This window comes from Lampetra fluviatilis, chromosome 8, assembly GCF_964198595.1.
Source record: "Lampetra fluviatilis chromosome 8, kcLamFluv1.1, whole genome shotgun sequence".
Taxonomy (NCBI): domain Eukaryota; kingdom Metazoa; phylum Chordata; class Hyperoartia; order Petromyzontiformes; family Petromyzontidae; genus Lampetra; species Lampetra fluviatilis.
This window is the reverse complement of record NC_136282.1, coordinates 2,874,407-2,891,335: the sequence shown is the minus strand read 5'-3', so window position 1 is coordinate 2,891,335 and position 16,929 is coordinate 2,874,407. Positions and strand designations below refer to the sequence as shown.

At 42.9% G+C, this 16,929-nt stretch overlaps 1 protein-coding gene across 1 annotated transcript in view; it reads right to left on the bottom strand.

Annotated features, from left to right (window-relative positions):
- Positions 1 to 1,433: 1,433 nt before the first annotated feature.
- The window catches only part of LOC144933776 (leucine-rich repeat-containing G-protein coupled receptor 5-like), a 142,411-nt gene continuing 126,915 nt past the window's right edge, over positions 1,434 to 16,929 (bottom strand). Inside the window, exons 17-18 of the mRNA XM_078858881.1 lie at positions 6,860 to 6,943; positions 1,434 to 6,111 (exon numbers count right to left, since the gene is read on the bottom strand). Coding sequence (XP_078715007.1) covers positions 4,937 to 6,111; positions 6,860 to 6,943 — 1,259 coding nt within the window. The 3' untranslated portion in view covers positions 1,434 to 4,936. The remainder of the gene's footprint in view (positions 6,112 to 6,859; positions 6,944 to 16,929) is intronic.

Genomic DNA, 16,929 nt, shown 5'->3' with positions numbered 1-16,929 from the left:
TGAGATCCTAAGTTCAAGTTCCAGACTGCCATCTGAGATTTCTCTTCTTATTCTTTCGGACGGCAGGATTGCAAAGCAACATTGCTCAAACGTGTTACAGTTGAATGCTATATCTTTTTTCAACAAATCGCAGCAACACCGCCAGGATGTTGCACGGATGGCGCATTTGTCGGTGATGCATTCGATCGTTAGGACCACAGTCCCGGTTCGGCAATTTTTTATCTTCCATTCGTGGAAGGTGGCTGTTGCATCTCCCACGGTGGATCGAGCGCGGTACAGCGAGCTCCATCGTTGTCGTGGAAGAGAGAAGCCCTGGACTGCCACAGTCGTGGCCTCAGCAACGTTTTTGTTTGCACTACGTCGACAACCGCCCACGATTGGGGGAGGATATGACAAAACTCGAGCAGTCTCCCCTGCTCCGTGCATAAAGGACAACGGATGATTGGTAAGTTGAACTTCTTGTGCACCGTACATAGACAACCGTGCTAATCGGACTACAAACTAAACACAACAAGTAGTTCTGAAGTTATGAGAATTCAATTGAGATTTAAGAGTGCATAGCTACAGTGGCTTCCTAATATCGGAAGGAAGAGCGTTCCAGACGGCCGCAGAAGTGCATCTGAAAGCACGCGATGCAGCGATCGTCTTTGTTTTCAAACGAATGGCATCAAATCGATGGCCGAATGCCCAACCAAGATATCCCGGCCTGGTGAGCAACAGTAAAAAGAGCACTTCCCATCTGAGGTAAAAATAACGTATGTAGTGTAGTTAGTGGTCTCAGAACTGAGTGCTCACCACCTGGCAACATTCCCTCTCATCCATCTTTACTCTTCATGCCTCTGAGTAGTTCTCTCTGAGATTGAGCCAAGACTAGGTGGGTAGGGCGGGGCACAGTGGCAATATGTTAACGACCTCGCATGGCATACAAGGATCGTGGGTTCGATCCCGAGCCTGACGCCTGCAGTATATTTGGAGTTTGCAGTGTCTTTCCGTGGTCGCGTGGATTTTTCTCTGGGTCCTCCCGTTTCCCCCTCCACATTTAGAAATATGCGTTGAGAGTATCTGGCTGCTCTAAATGTCCACGTGATAAGCCACTTCGTTCATTTTGTGGCCAGGTCGCTTCTGAAAGAGAGCTAAATAGCTCAGTGGGCCTTACCTAGTAAAATAAAAAAGTTAGTTACTGTGCAGCATGTCACAAGTTGGAATGATTACCCTTGTAATAATTCCCATTGTAAAATAAGATATTTTAATATTGCACTCAATAAAAATGGCAAACATTGATTGCTGAGGATTTTTTTTAAAGTTTATTTTCAATGTAATATAAAGGCCCATGTCACTTCAACAAAATACAAAATGCCAGAAACGATTTCTGAAAACAAAATAGGATACGGTTCACTGAATATTAATATATAGACAATAGATCATCTCTTTTTTTAATGTAGTCATCTACAGCATCCTTTAGCAATCACAGCACAAAGGCTAGCAGAGGACTGAGTCTGTACATCCCTCAAATTATCAACAATCTTAGGAGTTTCTACATTTTGAATAAATACACGGTATATACACGCTATCATAACGGGCAAAGAGTAGATATAGCCAGCATGTTTTTTTAAAAACAAAATAAAACAAAAAAACATCACAGCAGTTCCCTTTATATTGCATGCTTTTAAATCAATCTGTGATTTACATTTAATATACTGTGTATGTAATATGGTAACTGTAAAGCACTCTGTTGCATTATACCCCACAATTGTAACAATGGGTATACTCACTCAGCCATGAAAATAAATACAAGTTAGTACAGTTAAATTTCAATATGTATATAAAAAATATACTGTACCCATATAGACTTTGCTTACATTTTCCTGGAGATATGCACTTCCTAAAATATAGTTGAATTTTAAATCCATTAAAAGTATACTGGTAAGAGCGTTCTGCTGTTACTATGCTGCCTTCATAACTCTTTGTATGTCAGTTAAGACCTTGCTGAGAATCACTTATGATTATTTTTTTCATAATTCGGCAATGTATTGCACAATTGATAACTGTTCTGTTTAAATAACCAGTTGTTTGTGGAATGCACTCCAGCCACGATAGCACTGGGGATAATATAACGTATTTAGCAATTTAATCCAGAGATAAACCATTCCCCCCAAAATATGGCTGTTTAACTGGTCTTACCGTTGCACAAGTTTTAGCAATTTTCTAAACTTCCCGATATCTGATCCACTCCAGCAAAAATGTGCTTCTCACATCAAAGAAGCTTGTCTGATAAGAAACATCGCTAAAAAGCGTTCACTTTACATGACATTTAGTGTTTCCAAGGAAGAATGCCTTCTTCCACGATGGTACTATTCAGCCCGCTGGACTTCAGAAGAGTAGCCTTTATCTCGTGCTTCCAAAGCTAAAATAAATTAGGTTCATTTGCTATACATTCTAGACAACAACTAAGCTCCAATTCTACATATTGTGGTGGTCTAATACACAGAATGTCCAGGTTACTGGAGATAGTGTTCACCCAATTCGTAAAAACGAGTGCGAGTTATTTGCAAATGTGTATTCGGCCACATATGTGTAAGCCTGTAGTGTCAGTTGCAGTCATGTTTCCTCTTCAAGTTTTCCAGTGATGTTGGTGAATAACGTGATTAGGTAATGAGGCGTGGACAAATGGTCATGTCTGGATCTGCATTCATCCCACAATACAACACCCATTGAGTATCAAGTGCACAGGCACAGATACAAATATTTTAAGCATGCTGTTATCTCTAACGTACACTCCGATTGCTTGTATTGTTAGCCACGGCTGTCAGAAAGGATTTAAAACAGTCCCCTCCTCACTCTTTATAGATGTTAACCTAACTATTGTTGGTTAGTTTATGATCATCCCCATACAATGCTTTTACAGTGGTATTTTTTAAACAAAGGTTATATCCGGCTGCTTACTCGACCAAGTATCAGTATATGATAAAAAAATATATTAAAAAAATACCACGGTTAAACTTGCATTGTTGATCAAATGTGTCTTTAAATAATCATTTGAACATTGTCAATTCAATGCAGCAGAGTGAGGATATTAAAATTATGACCTGTTGTTTATACACCACATATCGGTGTTGGAAATGGGTGATTGCAAAAGGATTGTCTAAACGTTCGTATCAACGTGGTTTTAGAGCAGCAGATGCAGCAGTAACAGATTGCCAACATAAGAACAATGTCGTGTTAAGCAAATTGACATACTAACTAAAATGTGAAATGTGTATTGATGAATCTACTTTACATACTTTATTCAGATTTAATTTGGCTTGTTTTTGAACGGTATATTTATCAAGTAATATCTGCCAGCTGAAAAGTGATTAATGTCAAATTATGAACGTTTTGCTTCTCTGCACTGTTGAATCTCAACGTTGCAATCTGTCGTTTTCCATATTATGTCATCTTTCTTTCCCCTGCTCTTTCTAATAACTGTTGAAGAAAAAATGTTGGGTTTTCATCATTGTTTATTTAAAGCAGAATATGTTTTCTTTGATTAAAAATGAAAGGGTAGTATTGCAGTTTGTTTTTCAACCCTTTTATCAATTCTTTCACGCAAAATTAAATTTTAATTTCAGGTCAAAGCGTGACCTTCGAATACACTGCTAGCTGATTGCAGTCAGAGTTCGAATACCATTATTTTAATCTTTTATGAAGGCAACTATCACTGGGGTCTCAATACCAAGATTTTGTGGGCTAGAGGTGTTAACATGTAAATAGCTGTAGTAATCTTATCATATATAGATTCATATAGCGCCTTAGTCCAAGGCGCTTTACACTTATTCAAAGGTGTAGATTAGATGATAGTGGTAAAAAAGAGTGGGGTTATTAAAAGTGGCGGTGTAGTTTGGGTGATAGTGAGGAGGACAGGTGGGAGTGTTTAAGGAGGGATTGGGGTAGTGACAGCCGTCAGGGTAGTGACAGGAATAGTGGTAGGGGTAGTAATAGGGGTAGTGATAGGAATAGAGATTGTGACAGCGGTCGGGGTAGGCCTGGTCGTATCTGGGGGGCCAGGGCAGGGAGTAGCAGTAGGATATGCAAGGGAGGAGAGATGGGGGTTGTTTTAAGGGAGAAGTGGAAGCAGGTTAGTGAGGATGCTTGCTCCGTGTGCTGCAGTGGGTGCTGGTTCCAGTGTATGGGAGAAAGACGGGATAAGGAACGGGACGAAACTGGGCGCAGGGCGAGGGTGGCACAGAGAAGGACGGTAGATATTGGGAGAGTGGAGGACGGGATGGAACAGGGTAGTGAGAGATGAGAGAAGCAAGATATGGTGGGGCAAGACCATGGAGGGATTTATAAATGAGAGTGCGAAATTTTTAAAAAACAGCGATAGTGGACAAGGAGCCAGTGGAGTTGGGAGAGTAGAGCAGAAGTGTGGGAGTTGTGGACATAGATGCGGGATTTCTGAAGTTCACAAATCTACAAAAAGATACAACACCTGGAACCTTTCCACAAAACACCATCAACACTAGTTTGTACGGTTATGATGTTTGTTAATCACAGACGGTTCATCTCTATCGCCATTGTGATTCTCCTTCATGAGTGAGTCGTAGATAACAACGTTCACTGGACTGGATGGACATAACCCATGCTGTTAGCATTCAACTAAAATACTTGCAAGCAGATTATACATCAGGTTACATCTGTAAAAGTGTCTACTTAGTCAAGACGGTAACATGGGCAAGGGGAGGTGGGTAAAGTGTGGTAATGGAGTCGGGAAGGATGGATGGAAAAACATCTGCATTCTTTACAAGAGTGCCCTATGCGAGCATGTACGGTTCTTGGTGCTTCCCATAACACGAGATGACTCGAATGAATGGTCAGAGGCTCTTGTCTGGCAGTGGCAGTTGCATCACTGCCCGCCTGCTTTTCGTGTGTTGTGCACATGTCCATTTGCCGGCACCAGTTAGGGCAGCAGCTTCCCCCGTGGCTGGTAGAAGCAGGCCCGGGTACAGGCTTGCAGCTGCTCGGACGAGGCGTCGGAGATAACCGAGCCCTCTTCGTCTGTGTAGGCCGAGTCACACGAGCCCCTCCCTCCCCCTCGCCTGCTCTGCTGGCAAGGCACCAGCCGCACCCCCGGTGACCACAGGGGCTTCCAGACCTCCTGCACCAGCGGGTCGGACGAGAGCTGCGTCGCTTCGGCAGAAATGGTGGAGGAGCTGTCGCAGCCGGCGTCGTCAGGGCCGCGGTAGTGCCGCCACACCAGCCGCTTCCACATGTGGCTGAGGTCCTGTCGTGCGAGCGGGGTGAAGAGCAGGTAGAGCAGAGGGTTGAGGCAGGCAGGGAGAGGGGACAGCAGTAAAAGTAGGGTCCTGGGCACCTCAGGCTCCACGAGAACTAAACGTAGCAGTCCTGCAAAGGAAAAGAAGGCCACGGGACAGTAAAGTACGCAGTCTATGAAGATCAGCCAGGCCACATGCTTCACCATGGCCCCTTCGCTGGGATCTAGTGGATCTTCCTTCTCCAGTGAGCAGTAGAGCCAGGTGTAGGTGATGGCCATGCTGAGGAATGCAAGCGAATTGAGCAACACCAACGTGGCAAGGTAAGCCAGGGACGAGCTGTCTCCGTTGGGAAGTGGCAGGCAGAGCGGAGACTGCCCGTAGTTGCCGACGTGGAACAGAGGCAACGCGGCCATGGCCACCGCTAGCGCCAGAACGATGCCGGTCATGACCCAGGCCGGCAGCATCGACGGGGCCTTGCCGTGCCTGGACAGCCGCCCTACGCTTAGGGCCCGCTCCAGCGCGGCCGCCGCCAGCAGGAAGATGGACGACTCGGAGGCAAACACGGCCGTGAATCCCAGTGCCCGGCAGCCGACTCCCGTCTCCCAGCGCGCTCCAAACTCGGCGAAGCGGCCGTAGGTCGCGGCGTCGAGGCCGGCCATCACGCCGCTGTAAACGCCCGTCAGCAGGTTGGCGAGCGACAGGAGGCCCAGCAGCAGGCGCAGGGAGGTGAGCCGCTGGCACGAGCAGAACGTGGCAAGCGCCACCACGGCGTTGGTCGAGATGGCGAGCAGGAAGATGAACCACACGCCCAGGCGCACCATCCAGCTGCCCAGCAGGTACTCGCATGGCTTGAAGGCCCCTGTCAAAGCCATTCACTCCAAATGTAAGTTCTGCTGTTTAACACGCAGGCTTTTGCGACCAATATTATGCATAATAATAATAATAAACGTCTCGTGGGTTTACACGCCAATACACACGTGGTGCTGAAGTAGTAACTAATTGGCATGTTCGTTGACATAATTTTTTTTTATAATTGGCTGAGTCGGGTGGTGGTGGGTTTAACAACACATTTATATTTACGCGATCTAACCCCAAAAAACCCTTTATTGTGGATCAGTCTGCTGTTCTCTGCGAAGCTAAAATATAATGAAGGGTGTAGTCGGGTGCCTGGCGATAACCCGTTGTGCTCTATTGTGACGTCTTTGGAATTGTGATGATAACGAGGTTGTTGAGAAGGGCCACGCTTTGTGATGCCACTGAGGTTATTGTAGAGGGTGGTGGTCCAGATGTCTTGTGACCCCCCCCCCCCATGAATTGACCCCATAACACATTTTTTGCTTGTTTGCATATTCATGTATGTTTTCAATAAAACTTACAATCAAATATTGAGTTTCAGAGAATTCAATTTGGGGGGGCCACAAGGCATCTGGACCACCCTGTACCGTGTGCTTTCAAGTCCAATGGTGAACTGTGACAAATCGATTGCGTCAAATTCACGCTCAATACCATACGATTTTGGACGTAGGTTTAGTTTCGGTGGCCATGCCGTTTGTGCTCGAGATGTAGTGTGCTGTATCCAGGGCATAATGTGCGTCGAGGTGATGTACCTGGCGTTGGTGTGCAATGCACAGTATGCTGTAATTTGAGGTCATCCTCCAGCTCCAAGAAGAACTCATCAGAATCCAGATCGTCTGCCACAACAACGGATTATTGTTAATATGCGACATTTGCAACAAGCACATATCACGAGCAGAGCATCGTCACCACGGCCAACGACGTTAATGCCACCACACCTCAGTAGCCTCCGATTACCACGGTTGGCTGTGTACGGTGTGAAAGAAGTTCAACATACGCACATACTTTACCATCATCACTTTCACAAATCCTCCAAATGTTGCACAGTCCACATTCAACCTCCACAGTCTGCTCTCATAGTTTTTCATCATCTGGACTCAACTGTTTCCCTTGGTCACGATCTCATCTCTGGGTGCCACTCAAATGCCTGTCTCAGGAACCTGCCCCCCCTCCATCCTCCTGCACGTGCGTCCCACTCATCTTGCCACAGCGTCTTCCTGATTGCATCGACAATGCTTTTCGCACCCAATTATAATGCTAAATTCCAAGTTGTTTGCCGTATTTTCTGTCATGAAATTCCCATCACATGTATTGACGTATGTATTTAAATACAATGACAATATGTTTCTGTATAATGGGTTATTATTGCAGTACATGTACAGAATATTTGAAAATTGTATTTACATTTTGAGCACAGCATTGGCATTAAACGTCGAATAAAATGTCAACTAAGATACTCGAATAATTATATTCCCAGAGCCTGCTATCCACAGCAGGTAATTGGTGTGGGATTGCTACATTTTCTTTCGCATGGTAAGTAGCCAACCGTGCTAATCAGAGGTGTGGATTGAGGCTCATGGTTGGAATCCAGCGGCCGCCCTGATTTTTACTGTGTCTGTGTAATTACCGTAGTAATCATAATAAACGTTTTGGGGTTAGATCGCGTTATTTATAAATGTGTTGTAACCCTCCACCACCCGACACGGCCAATCAGTAAAAAAGTGTCACGTTGACAAAAGACAAATATTATACTACTTTAGCCCACCCGTGTGTTGAAGAGTGAATCCACAACATTTACAATTTTTGAGTACGACGTTTCCTTGGTAATTACATCCAGAATCATCGGGCAATTTGCCAGAATAGTATTGGTCGCGAAAGCCTACATGTTATACCGTAGTAATACTATGTGCCGTCCGTTTCACTCACAGTGGACGTCAAGGATCCGCCGACGTCATTCACAAGAGTAGGCCGCTGCGTGTCGTTATCAGGGTCAGAATTTTTCAAATTCGACAATTACACCGCAAATTACTCAATCGGAATACCACGTAGCAATCTCCATCGTCACCACTGACTGGCAGACTAATATTCATTTGCAGGCTGGGTGCCGAGTCGCTATGTGCCTACAGGGACAACTGCCACTGGGGGTGGCTTTTCAAATGTTATGAGATGAGATGTTGATGTAGAGGGCTCCAAGATCCCCTGAAATATAGGGCACTCGATATCAAAAACATTATTGTTTTTGTAGTTTGAGAGAGATAAATATACCAGCAATTTAATGTTGTATTAAAGTTTTATTTATATATATAACAAAAATTTTTTGTACAGTTTTATAAAAAAAAGTCTTACAAAAATGTTATTTTTTAAAATTTGTTTTTCCTTTGACCAGGTCTCTTGTCGGGTCACGAAATTCCTTTGCAATATGTTGCCTGCCACTTACACCACCGAGGGACAGAAATTGGCAGTCGTCATGACCCCAGGACAGCAGTTGGAAAACGCTGAGCCGAAGGTCACCGTGGACTTTTGAATCGGCCGTACGGTGGTGGTCCATCATGAGACAACATCGGCAAGTATAGGGAATGTGTGGTTGTAGTGGAGTTTAATCCACGCATCAAATGTGAATGAATAATACAAGTCAATGTACTCGAAACAAAATTAAGTGAACATTTGACATTAAGCACTTTGACAAAAGGTAACAAGAGTTAACAGGAAATGTCCAGCCTGTTATGGGTGATATTCTGCAAAACGCCATTCTCAAAATAGTTCGTATTTAAAATAGATACCCATTTACATCCATGACGCTGTGTTGCGGTATTAAACTCAAGTTTTCTCAAGCATTACTTGAATTATCTGTGAATCCATGGAGAAGGACACACAGACTCCCTGGCCTCAGAGTGTAGTTATATTCAAAGGAAATGATGTGAGAGAGGCATTTGGCTGTGTATAATCATGTATAATTTGACAGTTTTTAACATTTTGTAACTTCTACTGCTATACTGGTTAACATCTATCAGTGTTTTTAACTTTGATATTCAAAGATATATTAAAAAGAGCGAAAACAACGAACAGCAATGTCTTGTATAGCTCCTTATATTTATACAGCTCTTTGTTCTCAAAACATGTCATTCCTCTTAGTAGTGGTGTCGCGGTAAACTTAAAGCGTAGGATGTAGATCACTGTGTAGAAGCATTTGCAGGGGCGTTTGCCAAAAAACAAATAGAGTTTAGAGGCTAAGCCAATGGTTGCTTCCCCGTGGTTTTAACAGCGCGGCTTTGGAGTCATAGTTTTCAACCCTTGGTGGACTTTGCACCGTGTTGCCTATGCGGACCCAGATCACGAAGCCTGTGGATCATCAGAGAGTCGTTTGCGCTCAGTGAGCAGAGTACAGTGCGCACCGTGTAACGCGCGGTGGGCTTGCAACGACGCATCCGTCCATTCGTTCATCGATTAACGTAGACGCTTACGCTCACAACACACACAGAGAATAGCACGTGAACGATCAATTACTGCCTATTTACATGATTTGAACATTTCATGCGAATGTAGCATTTAGGCAAAAGATAGTGAAGAAGATAGAGAACTGGACAAAAGAGATCAACAACAACAAAAATAAACAGTGCAATCAAAATACTGAAAATGTGACCCAGGATTTAGTCGATCATTGAACCGAATTATAAACCACAAACCACATGAGAGGTTTTTTGGGGGTTTGATTGCGCAAATTTAAATGTGTTGTTAAACCCACCACCACCCTACACAGCCAACTAGTAAGGTTTGTCACGCAAACAGAACATGCCAATACGTTACCAGTACCGCACACCAACTGATGATGCTAGTTGTAATTGCTGGCAAAGGGTCATACTCAGATTGTAAATGTTGTGGATTTGCTCCCCAACACACCGGTGTGCTGTACTGGTGACGGATTGGCACTTTCTGTTTGCGTGACAAACCTTACTAGTTGGCTGTGTTGGGTGGTGGCGGGATTAAGAACACATTTATATTTGCGCGATATAACCCAAAAAAAACTTCTATTATGGATAATATTGGTCGTGAAAGCCTACGTGTTAAACTCACGTGACTGCATTTAGATCGCTCAGGAGGGTGAATAGCTACTTGAGTGGTGTATACATTCTCCAGCTTTTCCCAAGAATGCTAAGCCTTGCATCAGTGAGACTACCACCAAGCTGAGCCCCTGTGTATGTTTATGTTGGAGCCAACATAAAAGCGATTCTCTACAAAAGGAAACGAGGCTTCAGTTGAATAAAATTGTCCAGATTATGGTTGTGCAAGACTTCCCCAATAGACGGAGGGTAAAAAAACTATCCTTCACAAATCAACCTAGAAAATATGTAATCGCAGTGTTTTGCTACTGGTTTGGTGGCATTGAGTCTACAGCAATAGGGGTATTATGGAGAATAATACCAGGTGTGGACAACATATGCAGAGATGCACGGACGGGCATTCACAATATGAGGGTACATGTCAACAGGGATTAGTGTGCAACCCAGAGCTTCAGTCTACGTGGCTTAAAGTTACTGCAACTCCATCCACGTGTAATGTGAACCTGCACATGTATACAATTTGGTGTTATATAGCATCAGAGTAATACAACGGGGTATCACTAGCTACTTTGGATACTTTGTACCTCGCAATTTACTCCCCCAGCTGTCCCCTCAACCCCAGTTCAAAAAGCAGTTTTTGTTTAGAATTGTTTCTTCACTTTTTTGCCTCATTTTGTTCCAAGCCGTTAAGTTTTCAAGTAACATTAACATGATCACTTGAATATAATTGGCGCGATTAAGTAATGACGTATTCTTCGATTGCATGTATTGTGGGCGTAGTATCGTTTTCGATCAATTAACGGATGTATTTTTGTTTCTATATTTTATGCATCCTCTCTTTTGAATAAGACTACTAGGCCAGCGGGTCTGTGTTGCCCTTCCCCCATGGATTCACAGACAATTCAAACTACCATAATAAAAAAAAAATTTAGTTAGATCGCGGGCATTTTTGGGTTAGATCGCATATTTACGTGATCCAACCCCAAAAAACCCCGTATTATAGATGATATTGGTCGTGAAAGCCTACGTATTAAATTCAAACTATGCTCTGCATTCTGAGGCCAGGGAGCCTGTGTATCTTTCCCCATGGATTCAAAGATAAAATTCAAACAACGAAAGGAGAAAACCTTAAGTTCAGGTGTCGGCAATCAAAATAACAAGAGGAGCGATTGTTACCGAATAGGTGAAAAAAACACCTCAATATTTCAAGGGCCGCAGTGCACTGTGGGTGAATACGAGATGGTGGTGGTCCTTAATAAATAACGGTCACGAAGCAGTTCCTGAAAGAGCCGAACGCGGCTCCGGAGCCGCAGGTTGCCGACACCTGTCTTAGTTCTATACCTCAAAGCAGTCTATATACTCTCTATATATGTAAAACGTGTGAATTTGTTTCTATGTAAGAATTATAAGTGAGGTGTTGGTGTGTCGCAGCCAGCACTGAGGAGACTGGACATCACAGAGAAACCAATGCTTGGTCGGACATAAGGACAGTGCGACAGTGACTATACGAGACTGAAGAAACATAAAAAAACGGAGTGGAATTGAAAGAAGGTGACAGTGGATTCGGAGTTAGAAGGAGAGAGAGAGAGCATAAATGATGTTCTCGATAACTAGAGAAAGTAATGGAGTTCCTTGAAAATTGGTGTAATGCTCTGTTTAGTGTGTGTGCTTGTTGAACTTATTTTGCACCATACTTAGCCAAACCATGCTAATCGGCAGTGTAGTGTAAGGACAACAAAAAAAAAACAGTTCTCGATAAATTAGTTTTGAATCTCGATAAATTTGTTTTCAATTTAATGAGCGAACAAGCTATGAATAGATGTATGTATCATATGCAGCTCATATATCGATGTAACGATATGCGAGTCCATATAAGACAGCTGCAGCTATTAAAGTGCAATGTAGCGAAGGTTTTATTGACGGTGGTTATTCGTCACTGGTTATGTGAAATGGAGACGTTTTTTTATGTTTGTCATACCATGCACATATTCATCACAATTAAAATATTTTACTGATAGGAGTTTGTTTTGTAGTGCATGCTTTCTGGGCAATTGTGCATTTTTGTGCTCGTAACGAGTTTAGTTGTGTTTACTGCTTGATTTGCTGCACCAAGGCACCCTTGTAAACTCGATGTTAAATTTTCTAAAGAGCGCATTCCTTGATAAACATGCTCCATGAGTAAATAAAATTCCTGGTTCTCTTTTTGCTCCTGCCCCCACGTAAAAAAACTGCATTCAGCACCCTTGGTGAGTTTTAAAGCTCTTGTAAAACCTGATTTAATGCTTCAAATGAAAAATATATGAGACATTTAACGTTTTACACGTACTGTTCATAGCTTTGATGATGATGGAAATATATTTGCTCTGACAACACTGCATGGGTGATGAAAACAATGGTCTTCAAACGTGCACGTCATAGCTTATCCGCTGTTGTTGTTGGGCGCCATGGGAGCGAGATGTTAACTACCTCGCTTGGTATACAGGAGGTCGTGGGTTTGACTACGACCTTGATGCCTCTATATTTGGAGTTTGCATGTCTCCCTCCCGGTGGATGCATGGATTTTTCTCCGGGTGCTCCGGGTTTTCCCTCCACATTTAGAAACGTGCGTTTAGAGTATTTGGCTGAATTTCGATTTAAAGCTTTCGTGACTGCAGGGATTCATCTTCTTGGTTCTTTCGGTAAAGTCACGTAGAAGGGAAGTAATAAAATAATAAAAATAAAACATAATAAAATGAAATCATTCTCACGACGTTTCGGCTACAATGCAAGCAGCCGTCTTCAGGTGAAGAATGAGACACTACCAAGCTAGGAGCTTATATATAAACTGGGTTGGAGGTGGAAGAGCGCCTTAACAAAAAAGAATGTTCATATGAAGAGGAATTTAGCATATTCATGTGAAATGCGTAGGAGGTGGGCGGGGGGGGGGGGTTTCAAAGGCATATTATGCCCATGCATTATGCAGGATCAACAGCACCAAGGGAGGGTGCAGGGAGTAGCATTAACAAAGGAAAGGAATGTTATTGATATGTAGCTGCAGTTACTAAACAACCACGTAGAAAACTAAAGTATAAACTACATAAAAAACTAAAGTATAAACTGCATAGCACCATCAGTATACTTACTATACTCTACAATAAGCTGAGTTACTAACAGCAAGTAATACATTACAATTCTACGTCGTAAAAATTATATAATATGCTTCCATCTAAACTTTATTCTCTTACATCACACGAGCATATACCGTACTATATACTGCCATAGATACTGTATTACTATAAACCACCCTATACCTTATACATTTCAACATAACACTATGTATTATTCTACCCACCCTAATGTGTATCGAAATGGTTTATTACGTCCTTCCAATGATTGCTAAGCCAGAATCCATCTTCTCGGTTAAAATTGTCTCTGTGTTTGTATATGTGGATCGCCTCATGAACGAATCTCTCATGATAGCCAGATGGCTTGCAGAGAACCTCTGTCTTGGAGAAGTCAATGTCATGTGAGCCCACTGAGTTGTAACAGTGATCTGCCACGGCTGAGGTGTTTGTCCTACCGTGTTTCAGGTCAGCTTTATGTTCACGGATGCGGTCCGAGACATGTCGTTTGGTTTCCCCAATGTAACTGCTACCACAGAGGCAACTTAGTTTGTAGACACCAGGGTACTGTATGTCTGGAACCACATCTTTTACAGACGGTACCAGATCACGGATTTTATGTACTGTATTGAATCGGACCTGGATCTTGTGTTTAATCAGGATTTTGGAGATCTTTTTTGTGACCCCAGCAATGTAGGGTAAGGTGATGGTCTTGAAAGGCTCCTCAACAGGATCCTTCTTGATGGTTGGAGTGATGGCTTTGCGGATTGTGTAGTCGGAGTAACCATTAGCCTTAAGACTAAATGTAAGGACAACTTGATTTCCAAATTCAACCGCCTCTCAAACAAGAAACCGGACCCACACATTGAAAAGCTAGATGTTAACAAAGTCGTAATTAATCGCAGTAACAGTTCTATTTCTGAAGGTTTGAAATCCGTTTTAGCTAAAGGACTAAACTTTGCAGTCACACCTAGACACATACCAGTTAATGATATAATTGCTCGAGTAGATGTAGCTCTCAAGGGCTTGAGTCACATCGCTGCAGACGTAGCAAGATCCGAAATCTCTGCAACCCTCAAAAACGCTAAGATGCCAGCTAGCAACATCAGCAAAGATGAGCTTTTTGAATTAGCTCAATTAAAAAAGAGGGATGACATTGTCATCCTCTCAGCCGACAAAGGCAATGCCACTGTCATCATGGACAAAATAGAATACAACAACAAAATTCAAGAACTACTCAACGATGGCAGCTATACAAAAATAAAAAGAGACCCCACCAACAGTCTCGTCACTAAAACCAACAAAATCATTTCTGATTCAACCGCATTATTTGATCAGACCAAACAGTTCTCGTTGAAACCTTCTGCAGCCAGGCCACCAAGATTATACGGCTTGCCAAAGATACATAAAGAAGATACACCTCTTCGTCCCATTGTTTCTACTATCAACTCCCCCACCTATAAATTGGCTCGTTTTTTGTCTGAAATTCTACGGCCTTTCACTGGAAAAACCACCTCTGCAGTACTAAACTCTACTGACCTGGTATCGACAATCAAGGGGATTGCCCTGTCCCCAGACGACCTGCTTGTCAGTTTTGATGTGGTTTCCTTATTCACCAAGGTTCCTGTACCTGACACCATCGCAATCATTGAAGACTTGGTTCATCAAGGACTGAATGCTGGGGTACCCCCCCTGGTGAGACACTGCTTAACCAATATATACTTCACTTGGAATGAAACTTTCTACAAGCAAATTGAGGGCACCCCAATGGGCTCCCCCCTATCTCCGGTTGTAGCCAACATCTTCATGGAGAAATTTGAGACGGACGCCATCCAGACTGCCACTCTACGTCCGACCTTATGGAAGAGGTACGTAGACGACACTTTTGTCATCTGGCCACATGGCCGGCCTGCTCTAGACCAATTTCTCGACCACATCAATTCCATACACCCAGCCATCAGATTCACCATGGAAGTCGAAAATGATGGCAAGCTACCCTTTTTGGATGTCCTAATCAAAAGGAGACCTGATGGTTCAATGAGCCACTCTGTCTACAGGAAAACCACCCATACGGATGCTTATCTAAAACCGGATTCCCACCACCATCCATCCCAGAAGAATTCTCTCATCAAGACTCTATATCATAGAGCCCAATGCATCTCCGACCATGAACACATTTCCAGTGAACTCAAACACGTACGCCAAGCTCTTAAGGCTAATGGTTACTCCGACTACACAATCCGCAAAGCCATCACTCCAACCATCAAGAAGGATCCTGTTGAGGAGCCTTTCAAGACCATCACCTTACCCTACATTGCTGGGGTCACAAAAAAGATCTCCAAAATCCTGATTAAACACAAGATCCAGGTCCGATTCAATACAGTACATAAAATCCGTGATCTGGTACCGTCTGTAAAAGATGTGGTTCCAGACATACAGTACCCTGGTGTCTACAAACTAAGTTGCCTCTGTGGTAGCAGTTACATTGGGGAAACCAAACGACATGTCTCGGACCGCATCCGTGAACATAAAGCTGACCTGAAACACGGTAGGACAAACACCTCAGCCGTGGCAGATCACTGTTACAACTCAGTGGGCTCACATGACATTGACTTCTCCAAGACAGAGGTTCTCTGCAAGCCATCTGGCTATCATGAGAGATTCGTTCATGAGGCGATCCACATATACAAACACAGAGACAATTTTAACCGAGAAGATGGATTCTGGCTTAGCAATCATTGGAAGGACGTAATAAACCATTTCGATACACATTAGGGTGGGTAGAATAATACATAGTGTTATGTTGAAATGTATAAGGTATAGGGTGGTTTATAGTAATACAGTATATAATTTAATGTTGGGTTTATCTATGGCAGTATATAGTACGGTATATGCTCGTGTGATGTAAGAGAATAAAGTTTAGATGGAAGCATATTATATAATTTTTACGACGTAGAATTGTAATGTATTACTTGCTGTTAGTAACTCAGCTTATTGTAGAGTATAGTAAGTATACTGATGGTGCTATGCAGTTTATACTTTAGTTTTTTATGTAGTTTATACTTTAGTTTTCTACGTGGTTGTTTAGTAACTGCAGCTACATATCAATACCATTCCTTTCCTTTGTTAATGCTACTCCCTGCACCCCCCCTTGGTGCTGTTGATCCTGCATAATGCATGGGCATAATATGCCTTTGAAACCCCCCCCCCCCGCCCACCTCCTACGCATTTTCCATGAATATGCTAAATTCCTCTTCATATGAACATTCTTTTTTGTTAAGGCGCTCTTCCACCTCCAACCCAGTTTATATATAAGCTCCTAGCTTGGTAGTGTCTCATTCTTCACCTGAAGACGGCTGCTTGCATTGTAGCCGAAACGTCGTGAGAATTATTTCATTTTATTATGTTTTATTTTTATTATTTTATTACTTCCCTTCTACGTGACTTTACCGAAAGAACCAAGAAGAAGGAGTATTTGGCTGCTATACATTTCCACATGATACGCCACTTTGCTGAGTTATCGTTTGTGGCCAGGTCGCTTATGAAAAGGGCTATATAGCTAAGTAGGCCTTACCTGGTAAGATAAATAAAAGAGTTTTATCTGTTCTACAAACATTAGATTTTATTTTTAAAATGAGCATGCATGCCCCCGCAATGTGGTGC